At 40.7% G+C, this 14420-nt stretch overlaps 2 protein-coding genes across 5 annotated transcripts; one reads left to right on the top strand and one right to left on the bottom strand.

Annotated features, from left to right (window-relative positions):
• The first annotated feature begins 414 nt into the window (after positions 1-414).
• LOC143905945 (STING ER exit protein) lies at positions 415-3075 on the top strand. The gene is made up of 4 exons (XM_077421629.1): positions 415-643; positions 913-1069; positions 1252-1480; positions 1763-3075. The coding sequence occupies exons 1-4, from the start codon at positions 523-525 to the stop codon at positions 1907-1909; spliced, it is 654 nt and encodes a 217-aa protein (XP_077277755.1). The 5' UTR covers positions 415-522; the 3' UTR covers positions 1910-3075.
• On the bottom strand, positions 2666-13958 carry LOC143905944 (uncharacterized). Of its 4 annotated transcripts, none has more exons than XM_077421627.1 (12): positions 13724-13958; positions 12990-13220; positions 12349-12546; positions 11382-11507; positions 7481-11274; positions 7028-7265; positions 6623-6800; positions 6110-6301; positions 5371-5907; positions 5067-5300; positions 4286-4806; positions 2666-4168 (listed from the first exon to the last, which is right to left on the bottom strand). In XM_077421627.1, the coding sequence occupies exons 2-12, from the start codon at positions 13187-13189 to the stop codon at positions 3631-3633; spliced, it is 6756 nt and encodes a 2251-aa protein (XP_077277753.1). In that variant the 5' UTR covers positions 13190-13220; positions 13724-13958; the 3' UTR covers positions 2666-3630. The 4 variants fall into 4 exon arrangements, with proteins under 4 accessions (XP_077277753.1, XP_077277751.1, XP_077277752.1 ...); XM_077421625.1 differs by having other exon boundaries at positions 13737-13958; XM_077421626.1 differs by having other exon boundaries at positions 12990-13216; positions 13737-13958.
• Positions 13959-14420: the final 462 nt, after the last annotated feature.

Genomic DNA, 14420 nt, shown 5'->3' with positions numbered 1-14420 from the left:
GGCTGGCAACAAAAACATGTGTGTAGTAAGGTGAGCCGTGCTAAAGTTTCTAACGTGACCACGCACAGTCGCGTATTCTTCTGAAATTCAACTGCAATAATTAAACTGTCAATTTCTTACGACTTTACGACTCGCCGTGTAGACCTAGCATAAGGCAAGGACAAATCAAGTGGCTCTAATGCCCGGTGTCCACGATGCAAGAACTTGGTCCAAGTTTTGGTTTAAGCCAATCAACTTGCAGCTCTTACGGAAAAGCAGCAGTTTCATTGGCTTAAACTAAAACTTGGACCAAGTTCTTGCATCGTGGACACCGGGCATAATAAACGCAGCCAATCAGGTGCAAGGTGTATGTGGTGCACGTCGTGCGAAAAAAAATCCAAAAAGTGTCGAGTCTTCAATCTCAGTCCTCACGCTCAGTCGCTCACTGCTTCAGATAAACATATAAACACGTTAATTTGATCAAAGCGTATGGCGTATGCGTGTGTGTAACGTTGAATACGGAGATAAACACGTGGATACGTTATGCCGAAAGTAGTGTCGAGGAGCATTATATGCTCCGATACGAAAGATCAGGAAGAATACAGCGAGGAGAAACCATTGCACATTTATTACTGTATATGTGGCCAAATGACACTAATTTTAGGTTAGTATTATCGTTGTCAGTTTCTAAAATAATAAAAAGCCAACGTTAATTTTTGACTATGATCTGATCGAATGCTGTAGAAAATACCTTGCGAAAAGATTATTTTCAGGTGTGCATACGATACTTGTGATCGCGAATGGTATTTGTAACGCAACAACTCATTAACCTTAAGAAAGAAAGAGAAGGATGGAGGGGGTGGGGGGGAAAGAGAGAGAGAATAATAAAACATTTTAATTTTTGTAAATATTGTGTCTTGCATTTATTTGTAGATTGTGCCATTGAAAAATTACCACTGAGAAGAAGAGATGGAGCAAGGGTAATCGATGGCAGTAAGCATGCTCATAAAATGACCGCGGAGGGGGACGAGATTGTATTTCTCAAGCGTCCAGAGGGAACCGAAAAACAATATAGACAAAAGTGTAAAAAGTACGACGTTACTTTTGTTCATACTTAATACTTTTATTATTGTGCCAAAAATGTCGTAGCTTTTATTAATTATTTTGATATACATTAATACGTTTGTGATATCAAAATATTTGAAAAACATCTTGAAAAAAATATGAGTGTCGTTAATATGTACATATTAATGTACGTTATCTATTCCACAGATGTGGTTTATTGCTGTATTATAAGCACGATCCAGGAGCAAATGTAGTATTTGTGGTAAAAGATTCGGTAATCAAAAGTTCTAGGGAGGGCCCTATGACAGATATTTATAATCAAGTAGCGATTGAAAAACCTAAGAAAATAATGGTTACCAAGCACACCAAAAATATGGGCAAATTTAGCTCGGTTACAGTATCCACAATTGATGAAGAAGAGGATGAAATTGAAGCTGTACGTCACGCGCGTAGTGTTATACGTAGCGAGCACATTTTTAATTTATGAGATAAGATGGTCAGAAAAGTCAGGGAAACGTTAAGTGTGGTAGCTGTGGCAAGATACATATTAAAAATTTAATATTAAGATTTCTAGCCTAATCACAGTTACTTTGACGATAGAATCGTCATTCATTTACCTAGTATTTTACTTTACGATGCATCTTTTACGTAATCTATTTCTTTTGTTTTCCTTTAATAATAAAACGATTTTTATTAAAAAAAATACGTGTAATTTCAGAGAGAAGTCGCTGACTCGTACGCGAACAATGCACGTATCATAGAAAAGCAGTTGGAGAGAAAAGGCATGAATAAACGAAAAACTATACCATCCACTGAAACAGAATCGAAACGAGCAAGACCAAGAGGGACATTATTGGACATTTAATTGATTTTCTATGGAGAACTAATTGCAATTATGTACGTTAATGTTTACTGTCTTACATCCAGCTAAAATAACGTTATTCACTTATATATTGTCACGCGTGAAAAAAAAGGCTGCAACACTTTCAATAACGTTCAGAACGGCGCAAAAATCTTTATCTTATAACGTTTTATGAATCTGGAAAATCGAAAAAAATTTTGCAACCTTTCTCTTCACGATAGTACGTTTCATAAAAATAATTTTTTTTTTACAAGAACAAACATTTAATCTGATATCGACGTATTTATTAACATTAGACAAAAAAGGAAATCTTTAAAATATACAAATGACTAGATACAAATATTGCATAAAAATTTACATTGCAAAATAGATAAAAATATAACAAATAAATATATCACGTACATACGATTCATCAATAAAAAATTGCAAGCAAAGAAGGTACACGTTTTTTGCTTGCATTTGAACGTGGTTCATACAATGGCAACTTCACGTAGTAATACGTAAACAGCGTCTAATAAAATCGTTCGGTTACTAAAAAGTACGTCGAACTGATAATGGCATATATTTACGTGGTAGAATGGAAGAGCTATCTCTAAACATACGTCTGTCGCTGACCACGTTTTTTATCTATGGATCATGAGATGCTGCGTATGCAGAACTACGAGACATTAATGTATACATGTAATCAAGATTTTGTTCATATTTAAGTACATGCCGTCAATAATCTTTCTATCTGTTGCCGTTGCTGCTAGTATGCGCGCGCGCGCGCGCGTGTGTGTGTGTGTGTGTGTGTGTGTGAAATCTTCACTTACTTTACGTGTGCACGACATGGTAATTCAAGAAAAATGCAGCTCAGTTACAAATTTCTGTTTTCGGATAAAGTTTTCCTCGAAAAAATTTTGTAAGACATACTGTATGTAATCTTTTCATTTGTGTGACTATATATATACAGCTATATGTATACAGAAACTTTTTTCGAGGATACGTTGTATATTTGATTTCTCAGACTGAGATTGTACGACCTGCATTACCGTGTTGTTAGAAAAGCAGAAAATATGAAAACGTGTTCACATAAACGTTGAAGAATGTTTTTTTAACGAATCGCCTCTACCGTCATAAGATACGCGTAGCATATTTTCTATTTACGTAATAAATGCAGCTCAAATGTATTTTTTTTAACGATAATTCCAACCTTCCTTAAATTAAAATTACATTTCGCTATCTTACATATATAATACGCGTCCTCTGTTGGACGTGTCACGTTCGCAGTTACTCGAGCGACAGCCCTCCATTAATCACGATTTATTACGCGCGGGTACCTACGGCATTGTCGACGATTCTTGTTATTAAATATATAGAGCAAATGGAAATATGTATGAAGTACATTAATATATACAACGTGTAAAACATTTATGGTGATATACGCACGAGCGTTAAAGTAACGATACGACGTTCAGATATGCTTCCATAAAAAAAAATCTATATTTATGACGTATGAAGCTCTCATGTATAAATATAACATGGATGGAGATGACGCGAGATGATTTTAAGGATATCAATATCTTGGAATCTTTACTATTATGATATGATTATAAGCGATCTCACGATGAAAAAATCTTTACTTGCTGATGCAAGTGTAGTATAATCATTAATTAATAGACAGCAACTAATATCGTATCGACACGGCATATCCTATCGATATACGTATCCAGCCATTAGTAACATTAAGTATTAAGTTGTGATGATTTAATGTCCACTTTCTTAAGTATCGTAGGTTCATCTTTGAGGAACGTGCCAGATCTCGAACCTACCGTGGGTTGCCTTTGCGCCTCCTGATTATGGCACTTTTTAATCTTGTCGTCAGCTTTATTACCGACAATTTTCTTGCCGGCGATCACTGACTTGCTGCCTCCCATCTTACCGCTAATGTTAGACTTTGGGGAAGATTTCTTGCTAGGGCTACCAGAGCTCTGCGACGTTTGAGTTTCCTTCCTTTCTCTCCTCGTGTTGAGAGGAACGTTTGTCTGCGTGACTTGTCGCGTCCTGAAAGGAGCCACTGTCGTCACCGGTTTACCGGGGACGTCCGGCGTCCTTGCAGCATCTAATAAGTTTCTGCGTAAACTCGGTGAACCATGATACGCGCTACTGATAGCAGCGGCTCTACTGCGACTGGCGGCGGTAGAACTTTCCACGGATCTCAGAGGCCTCTTAGCGATCGTTAATGGGCTCCTCTGCTGTGTCGGTGGTGAGCTCTTTTTCATCCTAACGTTTACGGATTAACAAATCTGATTACTACGGTAGGACGAAACAAAATCAAATATACGTCGAAATGAAATCACACAGTAGTTGTTAGGATCAATATATTAACGTCCATCTCACCTGTCCGAAGTTTGCGTTTTGTTCGCTTTTATTAAAGTAGGCGACAATTTATTGGACACATTAGATTTTGGAGTCGTCGTTACCTCCGTCATAAGACTATCGGTAGACATGGATGTATCCATCTTGTTGACTTTCTTTTTGACGGTGACCGGTATACTCTTGGTCTCCAAAGAATCGACCGATAAACCTATTTCGGTACTTTTTTGTTTAAAAGAAGGTGACTCGGGTCTCGTAATAGCGCAACTTTTGCTGATCAAATCCTTTTTGTTACCAGTTCGACCCGCGTTCGCCTCCGTTAAGCTGTCTGACGAGAGAGCTTTTACATCTTTCCTAACTGGTAGCTTCATCTTGGACAGTGGTTTTTTATCCGTCGCACGTTTCATCGCCGGGCTCGAAGTACGTGACGAATCAGATGAGGAAATCATAATTTTGCGCCGTTGTTGCACGATTTTGTCGCGATGCATAGGCACGTTTTCTTTTGGAACAGGTTTGTTTCTTGGTTCTAAATATCTTGATTTTACCTACAAATTTATATTGACAACTTTATCATACGTTTTTAACGATAACTTGTTTACGTGGGATTATTTTGTAGTAAAACGTTTGAGGCACCGAGCGAGATAGTCTTTCAATTTTTATTTGAGTTTTACGTATCAAGTTTTACGTATGTTTTATTTTAATAAATGACGATTCTTCTCGGTATATATAATTCATATGTAAAGCTGCGGTAAAAGATTATGGGTTTTAAATATTCTTAAAAGTGTTTCAAAAGTCACAAACGTACCTCTATCTTCGTGGGCCACGATTTTGGTCTAACGGTCTCAGAAGTACGTTGTTTATCTTCCTGCATTTTACGCTCGAGCGGATCTGTCTTTGGCTTACATAAAACTTGTTTGGTTGGCTTGGATGACGGTATCTGCTTTAAAGTTTTGTCGTTGTGCTCCGAAATCGCCATTTTTACACGTTTTAAATCCAAGTTGCGGCTTATCGTCGAACGCGTTGGCGGCGCACGAGATTCCTTTAATTATTTTATAGACGAACTTCATTAGAAAAGATACGGTGGATTTTAAAGAAGATAATATACTTGCCTTTAGAAAGTTCGAGTGTCCAGATAGATGTTTCGAGGTCTCGTGAGGCAAGATTACGAGACAAGCTAGCTCCTGTATTCTCCTGCGAAGTTCTAGATCCATTTTCAACCACGTGGTGGTTCTCGCAGCACGCGCGGCATCACGCACCAAGCACTTTTCCACACGGCCTTGAAGCTTGTGGAGGAAATCGATAAACAGCGGTCCCCACTTGATTTTACCTTGAAAATCATCCGTCTGCGATGCGACTAGCATTTTATTCAATTTCGAATAACTTTTGCACGCTTGTTCGGGTAGCACGTGTTCGACGGCTGCTAGAAAATGATCTTCCAAACGGCTGATGTTCCACGTTAGCTCGCGGCCAAGCGCGTGAAACGTATCGTTTCCCAAGACACTTGCGAAATTTTCCGACAAGAATTTTATCGACGTCTCCAACAGCGTCGATACCATCCGAACGACCGGCTCTGCCCATCGTACGTTCGGTAAGGTTGCCAACAGTTTATCGCAATCCATCATAGTTTGTAGCACGTTGTCGGTGGACTGTACGTACAGGAAGAAAAAAGATATACAATCACGAAGACATAACAAACGTTCGTTATCTGTGTAGTGAAACTTTTATACGTTCAAAATCACAGCGTTGTCACGATAAAAACATCAACACGTTCTTATCGAACGAACGATTCAACACGGTTCATACATATCTACGTTATGATTAACACGATCAATTTCTTTATGTGCGTACCATGTGCACTATGTGCTGATGATAACATTTTTCCGTAAGTTCTCTCGGAAGATTCGCAAATGCTTTGCATGGCCATATTCGTACAAAATGCTTCGTAATCCATCTAAGTGATTTTCGATATACCTCATCCAGACCATACGCTGCCGCCAACGGCATACATTCCAACACTCCAACGGCACATATTTGGCAAGGCTAAAAAATAACAACGTTCTAAGAAAATATATCACGTTGAAAAAAGACATATAAAAGATTATATATTCAAGATTAAATGGACCAATGTGAACGTAGATGTAAGGATTCCTAATCCTGCGATGCAAAAATAAAAAAAATAGAACGTTACATGGTTCGCGTACTAACACGTTCGCTTCGAATGTTAGTTAAGTGGACGTAACGAAAGTTACCGGTCACAGTCAACTGGCATATCTTATACGCGCTACGTACTACTACGCGTGTTCGTACGTTCTTTGTTAGAAACGTGAGATAGAACGACATTTTTTAACGTTATATATCTACCTTATGAAACAGGTGGCAATATTTAAGCTTAAGCGTGTATCCTATAACTTCTTTAAGACCTTCCAAACACAACATATCTGCTAACGTCGCTAATTCAACGATACTTATAGAATCTGGTATATTACTTTCTCCACTGTAGATATGACATAATGCAAAATGAACCGCATTATAAGAATACCTAAAACAGAAATCGTAACAACGTCGCGATGTTAAAAGTCGTCATATAAAAGTATATAAATATACATTTGTGTAAATATATCCACGAATAACTAAGAGCATATATTTTAAGTATCAAATATGTCGACCCCAAGTATAGAGATAACAACGCTCTCTCTCTCTCCCTCTCTCTCATCGCAAATTATACAACTCTTTCCAAGACATGCTATATATTTGTTTTATGCATACCCTTGTAGAGAAATAACATTGCCTGCACTTTCAATCCATCCGCCGCTCAAAATTGCGGCAAAATATTGGCAACGAGAACTCAATATGCATTTATGTGCTCTTATATGCCGGCCAGCTACGTCTATTGTAATGTCAGGATTTATTTCTTCCAAGAACATCCTTAATAAATCCTCACCCAGTCTATTGTACGGCTTTGCCCCAGCTATGCTTGACGTTTCAGTTTCTTCCGTGCTGCCTTCTGCAATTAATACGTTTTTTTTTTTCACGAAAACGTTATTTTATCGATTTTATATCGATATAGTCGAAGCCTATCCAATGTTGTACGATTTTGTCATTATAGTTTTATCGTACGAACATAAAGATGAAAATAATATGCGTAGGAAAGTATATAATACGCGTTACTATACTATTGTTTACATCGCGTTAAGTTAACAACGTCCAAACGGTACATACCCGCTCCGGAACGTCCCATACTACTTTGCATGCTGCTGAGATCAGATTCGGAGATAATCCCTTCCGCTTCGCAATCACCGGTCAAATCCTCCAACGGAGACTTCTGTTTGGATGGAAGCGACGTGCTCATAACAGAAGCGAGTTTCCTAGAGACCGGTTTAACTGCAGGGCCGTTGATCCTCGTCACTGCCAGCTTGCTCTCTATCCACGATGTTTCCGGGATACTACTGCTCATCCGCGACGTGCTTCTGTCATCCTTCACCGTCAACACGTCCGACGCGTGCGTAGCCGTTGGCGTTTTATCCAAATCCGACAGACGTACAAAACTGGAAGTACTTGTCTTATGAAAATCGGAATGCAACGTCTTTAACGTACGACCGGGCACTTTTCCAGTTTTCTTCAAAAAACGACACGCGTACGTTTGATCTGCGCCATTATCGTCCGGCTCCTTCAATTCGCACTCGATTTTCTTTATAGTTTCACTCAACGACTTGCGAGTTTCCGCGATCTTACTACTGTTTCCCGCAGCACGTAGTTGTGATGATCTATCGTTAACACTCGACGATAACACATCAGTCACGTCGTAATAGTGGTTGTCGCTATCCGATGGGGAAGGTCCGCTGCCACTACTGATATCAAACGTTTCACTTTTGCGAGTGTGACCTTCCGTGCTCTCCGTACATGTCTTTTCCCAAGCGGAAGTCTCCGAGAACTCATCCTCGTATGCTTTCGTCTCGTTAGTTTCCAACGTCTCCACGTGATCGGAAACTCGTTCTTTGTATTCGCAGTGCGTCACGCTGACGACGCGCAGTTGTTCATTTTCAATCTCCACGTGAGAATTTGGTGGAGTGTCCTTTACGTCAAACTCGAATACATCCTCGGACGATGTGTCCATATTGTTGGAGTTGATCTCACGTTCTTGTAGTGTCTTGAAATTTTTACGATTGTAAGAATCCGCCTTGGCCGCGTCGCTCAACGAGTGACTGGACGACGAACTCGTCTTCGCTTGGACGTGTTTAGTAGAAATGCCCCGACTGTCCATCGACACGCTGTGCGCACGTTTGTGTTCTCTTCTAAACATGAGCTCTTTTGCGACGCAGCCGTTACTGGCGTTACCGGAGTTACTTGTCGATTGTGTCTTGTCTACGTTCCACGAGTGCCGCTTGAACGTTGGTCGTGAAGTAGATAGCGTCCGTCTTCTCACCACAGGAGAATCGGATTCTATAAACATAAAGACGCTAGGTTTTGTTTTTTCCTTCTTTTGTTCTTGCGGCAACTGACGCGTATCTCCCGTGGCGCTACTGTTATCTCTGGAGCTACTATCATCCGTCTTAATATCCGTTACGTTATTAGGTATCGTCGAGAAGCTTCGCCTCGGCGTCGGAGCCACAACCACCGCGGGGTCGTCTCCACCGGTCTCACGCGTATCATTTAGATCGATAAACATTGAGAAGATGTTCTTCTTCTCACCTTCATTTCTCACCTTAGAAATATCGTTTATCGTGCCTGTATCATCTTGCCTCTCGGATGACTTGACTTTACCACTATTATTCTTGTCAGAGATATCTACGTAAAATTCACACGAAGGCTTACCGTTACCGTCGCGTTCCTTCCTCTCGAGTGAACGATCACGTTTACGCGGCGGTTCAACATCCGCGTTCACATCCTTCAGATTGACAAAGAAGCCTAAACTACCGTGTTTTTCATGATTGCCCGACTTTTGCGTGGCGTTTCTGATGCTTTCGGAAGTGGAAAAGCTTTGCGACATGCTCCGCGACGTGTTTCGAGATTTCGGCTCCTCCTTATTACAGTCACTCATGTCGACCACCCAGGCAGTCATGGAGGAAGACATTCTGGAGGACTTGACTTTGACTTCAGGCTTGTTCATAATCACCGAGCCACCCGATACGATCGGTGTGGCGTCCGTTTTGCGTCGTACCGTGGGACTGTCCGAAGGTTTTGAGTAATCCGAGGTGCTAACACCACCAGAACGACGCGGAGTGGCTTCGCGTCGTTTACTTCTCTTTACAGGCTCCGTTCGGTTACCTTTCTCTAAAATAGAGTCCAAGGTAACCGGCAAGCTACTACAGCACGGATTCGACGCATCGTCCGAGTCCACGCCACGATCCATGATAGATTTGTCGCTGGCACTTTTGATAATCGGATAAACCGCGCAAGACTCGCCGAGACCGGACTGTACGAAGTACGTTGTTTGCGTTTGCGTAATCTCGTATTGTTGTCCACCGCGTTGACCGTCCAATAAATACGACATCGAATGCTGAGATTGCTGAGTATTAACGGCGACCCGCATATCGGGGGTGAACGTGATCGACGGTTCGGTACGCGGAGGACGCGGAACTGCAGAATCGGGAGGTACGTGACAAATGGAGTCTCCGTCCACACGATGTCCGGAATATTGTGGAATGGCGCTTTGAAAAATGAGGCTACCTTGCCTGCGCTCGTACTCTTGTCTCAAAACGGATAATTTCTCGTCGTTAGAATCAAGCTCGAACGTGTTTCCTCTGATGAGCGATGGTCGTCTGTTCTCAGTTGCATTCGCGTCTCGATCGTTTTTGCTCCTTGTTGCCTCGATTTTGCTCGACGTTTCCGCTTTCTCATCTCGGTTCGTTAACTTGGTGTTGTTGTCGGGACACGGGGAAGGATGCGCGCTCTCCCCACTGTCCGCCTCTTTGATCTCTACGGCCAACGACTCCTTCTCCGTCGGCTTACTCGCCTCTATCTTTTCCTCCACGGCAGACGCTACTCGTTTTCGTTTACGCGCGTCTGAAAGTGGCTGCAAATATTCGGTGAGTTTCAGTTCTCGTTGAACGTCTGCCACTCGCTCATGGCCCGTTTGCAAAGGCAACGTCTCAAGTGGCGTATACTGCTTGTACGCGTGTTCTTCCACGGCATTATTCGCGTTGTTCGCATTCGTGCACGCTGTATCCGCCGAGTACGTTGAGGAAAACGTTGGACACGACGGCGATGTACTATCATTGCCGTACCGCGTCCTCCCGATGGTTACATTCGTAGACACAATGTCCACTTCGTCATTCAAGGTAGACGCATCGATGAAGTAATAACCGCTCGTGGAGGACGCGTTACGACCAGTCGCGTTAGTAAAACGAGAATGCGCGTATTCTCGGCTCGTTTCAGCTGTTACGCTTTCCGCGTCTTCGGCCGTGGACTGTGCTTTCCATTCCACGTTACAGTTTGCGGAAGTATCTTCGTGGTCATCACTCGCCGAAGGGATGGACTCGCGAACGTCGAAAGATTCGTTTTCATCGCTGCCGCAATCCGATTCGTAGAATGGCTCATTTAACATCCGACTCTCGTACTGGAAGATTTCTTCGGCATCATTCAGTTTCGCCTCCTGGACGTTGTTTGACGTGTCCGCGAGCTGATGTTCCGCTTCCAGGGACGAGGAGTGCGTTACGCTACGATCATTCGCGACAGATTGGCGCGCGCTCTTTTCACGATACGTGCCATCGTTGAGTGACTCGCAGGGTTCATCGTACAACAAAAATGTTTTGCGCGCGCACTTGTCGCGAACTCGCTCGGCACGTATCCGATCCGACGCATCATCATTAGCGGAAATAATGTACTCTGCCGCTTGCACCTCCAAGTCCGTGCTCGACGTCTCTGATGTCGTATTATCGTGTGGACTTATCGAACCTGTCTCCAAACCAGAATCAGCCATTTCTGATGCAGCAGGGCTCGCATTCGTTACAACATAATCCTTTACGTCCCGCAGATGCGCGTCACAGTTCAACGTTAGACATTTCTCGTATATCCTGCGAAGAGATTCTACGTAGTTGAAAACTATATTATTATCAGCCTCTAAAATCAAGAATCTAGGCTAAAACGTATTGTAAATCAGTTATTTATTAACAACGCTAACCTGTTGTCAACACGAGATATCGCGGTATCGACGTCATTTAAAGACTGACACTCGTACGTTGTATTCAAAATGATTTTCACCAACAACTGCTCTTCTCGAGTAAAGTCCAGCGTACTGTAGAGAAGCCTGTACGTCATAAACAAATATGTAATATTAATAGCGGACAACACGAGCTAAACAAATATATAATAATGTGCGTACTTTGATACACGTACAAAAAGAAAATCGATTGATATAGATCGTGAACTCTGATTAATACCACAGAGATAGTTTAGCATGCTCAGGGCCGGGGTTGTTCCACGTTATTGATAAAATAATAGTTAAATCATATATGTCTATCCTTGTTTTATTTAAAGAAAAAACATATATGATTTAACTATTAGTCAGTTTACCAATAGGTTGAAACAACCGGCTCTTAATGAGTTAAGAGGTATATAGGTATAGGTTACATGCGTGACAAATATATTACATCCGATATTTACACGTATAAATTATAACCACATGCCGAAAATCTTTCAAGACACAAGACTCGTCGCAAATGAACATTCCCTTTATTTCTAAATAGGAACGATGATGATAATGTGCTACTACACTTGGTCTTGTTCTACTCGAAATAAATATCCATATATCTGGCGAATCTCATTAACGGCTAATGAAAATACTGAGAAAAAATAATTCTATTTTTGTTTTTGCAACGAGGAAACAACCAAAACGTTTGGCGTCTAAATTCTCCTACATAAAAATGTACACGTTTGTGTAAAAAAAAAAAAAAAAAAAGAGAATATAATTTATCTAGAAGAAAAAAAGCATGCAAGGGATTGTATTTGAATCGTATCACTTGTAACAAATGGAAAGCTGTTAAAAAAAAACACATGCAAACAAATGGTGATTAGTGGAGATATCTGTTTTCTAAAAAAAGTTATACTCTTTCTATACACTGTAAGTAATTAATACGGTATAGTAATACCTTACAAAACCTTCAATCTGATGGAAAAGTCCGGCTTTATCAAGAATGCAATGGATCGTTTTGTTAGTGTAAACGAAATAAGGCTTGAGAACTTGGTACAAGCGTGGCGATCTTGCTCTAACAATACACTCGTTTACACGTATTATTTTGTAACCATGTCTTATATTAAGATCACAATGCAAGGAATCCGTAAATATTCTACAATAAAAGATAATACTTGAGGTTTCTGTTTTTTTTTTAATTCTAATGCATTCGTTTCTCTCTTTATAAGATATATTAATTAGATAATTTTATCTGGCATATATATGAAACAGCTGAAGAGATTACACGACGACACAATAAATATAAAAAATAAAATTGTGCAAAGAGGATCACGTCACGTAAAGTGGCATATACATATTGTATATATATTAAAAAATTATTTAAAATATATATATATATATATATATATATATATATATATATATATAAAAAGAACAATTTTTTAAACATGTCACTAATGTATATCAGGTGATCTAATGTACTAAATTTACATGACGTTTTTATAATTTTAAATACATGATGTTTTGCATTAAGACACGCCTTTGGACACACGCAGTGTTTAAATTTGTTAAAATAAGAACGACAACATTGTTTTTTACCTCAGAATACTGTCTTGCAACAGGCTGATATTTTTGACACGAGTGCGACGTTGTTCCGCACTCTTTCGTCTCTTGACGTCATTACTCAAAGAAGGTTCAAACGTTCTAGAGGAGTTAAGAAGACTCGTATTGTGGCATTGCCACTGGTGCGTTTTGTTTAAATTTCCATTTTGCTCGCTGTTGTCCCTGCCTCCAGCCATGAGGCATATTTACTGTTTCATACTTGTCTACCTTAAAAAATATCACAGGGTATATTTTATATTTGTTTTTCTATGCATACATACCTATACATACGCGCGCGCGCGCGCACGCGTGTGTGTGTGTGTGTGTATGTACGTGTGCAACCTACTATAATAAAAAAGAACGATAAAATTCTTTACTTTAGTATTTTGTACTCGTAGCATTTATTTTACAAGGCGTGCAAGAACGTTACGTGTATAATCTTATAATTTAAAAGAAAAGCATTGAAACACCGCAAGATATGAAAATAAAATACAGAACGTTAAATAAAAGATATGGGATTCGCGGAATAACGCGCGACCCTCGCCAAATTTCTTACGATACCTATCGTACATACGATAATATATACGAATGGTCGGCATCGGGATCATCGAGAGTGGAATAAGAAAAAATGATACACGTTGATCGGCGATTTTGTATATATAGCGGCGAACATTAGCTTCGAAATAAATGGGATATTTTCCCCGCGTGAATAATTTATTGATCGCCCATACACGTTACGTATACCTCGCATCGTTCGATCCACCGGCACGTCGGTTCGCATTGTTTGTCATCATTGCGCTCGATTGTCCGTTTTAATCGGATCGCGCATTATTACGGCGAGCTGTCAGGAAGCCTCCACACTTATGTCACCTTGTCACTGCTTGTCACCGCGGCGAGACGACGTGATTCGTAAATTTGTTATCGTCCCGAAAACGCGAGTCCTCGCAAACGCGATTGCGCGATTGCGCGACTACAGCGCGACGCGCGACAATGCACGAAATAGCGAACTAACAACCCTAAAGGCCCGCGCACACAAACGGCATAGCTTATGGACGATTCACACTGCGTCCGATGTTCGACGTACGATGATCCGACATCCAATAGGAAATTTTTGTCTCTAATAAGAAATTCTGTTATTGGATGTCGGATCGTCGTACGTCGAACATCGGACGCAGTGTGAATCGTCCATTAGCATAAGCGTAGCCGAAGACCGCTTAGGGCCAATTTCACCAACCACAGTTAACTTAACCGACGGTTAAAATTAGCAGGATTGACCAATAGAAAGCAGGGTGGATTCATTTCTATTGGTCAATTCTGCTAACTTTAGCCATCGGTTAAGCTAACTGTGGTTGATGAAATTGGCCCTAAACCACGGAACATCTAGCATAAAGTCGCCATAATGCGTTATGGACGATTCACACTGCGTCC

The sequence above is a fragment of the Temnothorax americanus genome, unplaced genomic scaffold, assembly GCF_048541705.1.
Source record: "Temnothorax americanus isolate GAGA-0224 unplaced genomic scaffold, ASM4854170v1 Scaffold7, whole genome shotgun sequence".
NCBI classification, from domain to species: domain Eukaryota; kingdom Metazoa; phylum Arthropoda; class Insecta; order Hymenoptera; family Formicidae; genus Temnothorax; species Temnothorax americanus.
This window is presented reverse-complemented; position numbering and strand designations above follow the sequence as displayed.

Bases quoted from the DNA above. Each gene is read 5' to 3' on its own strand.
- LOC143905945 (XM_077421629.1), top strand. From the start codon at position 523: ATGCCGAAAGTAGTGTCGAGGAGCATTATATGCTCCGATACGAAAGAT. The intron at 1,070-1,251 runs GTACGACGTTAC...TCTATTCCACAG, and splicing joins TATAGACAAAAGTGTAAAAA to ATGTGGTTTATTGCTGTATT. The intron at 1,481-1,762 runs GTACGTCACGCG...GTGTAATTTCAG, and splicing joins AAGAGGATGAAATTGAAGCT to AGAGAAGTCGCTGACTCGTA.
- LOC143905944 (XM_077421627.1), bottom strand. From the start codon at position 13,189: ATGGCTGGAGGCAGGGACAACAGCGAGCAAAATGGAAATTTAAACAAA. The intron at 11,508-12,348 runs GTATTACTATAC...TATGACGTACAG, and splicing joins CAGATTGAAGGTTTTGTAAG to GCTTCTCTACAGTACGCTGG. The intron at 4,169-4,285 runs GTGAGATGGACG...CGTAAACGTTAG, and splicing joins AAAACGCAAACTTCGGACAG to GATGAAAAAGAGCTCACCAC.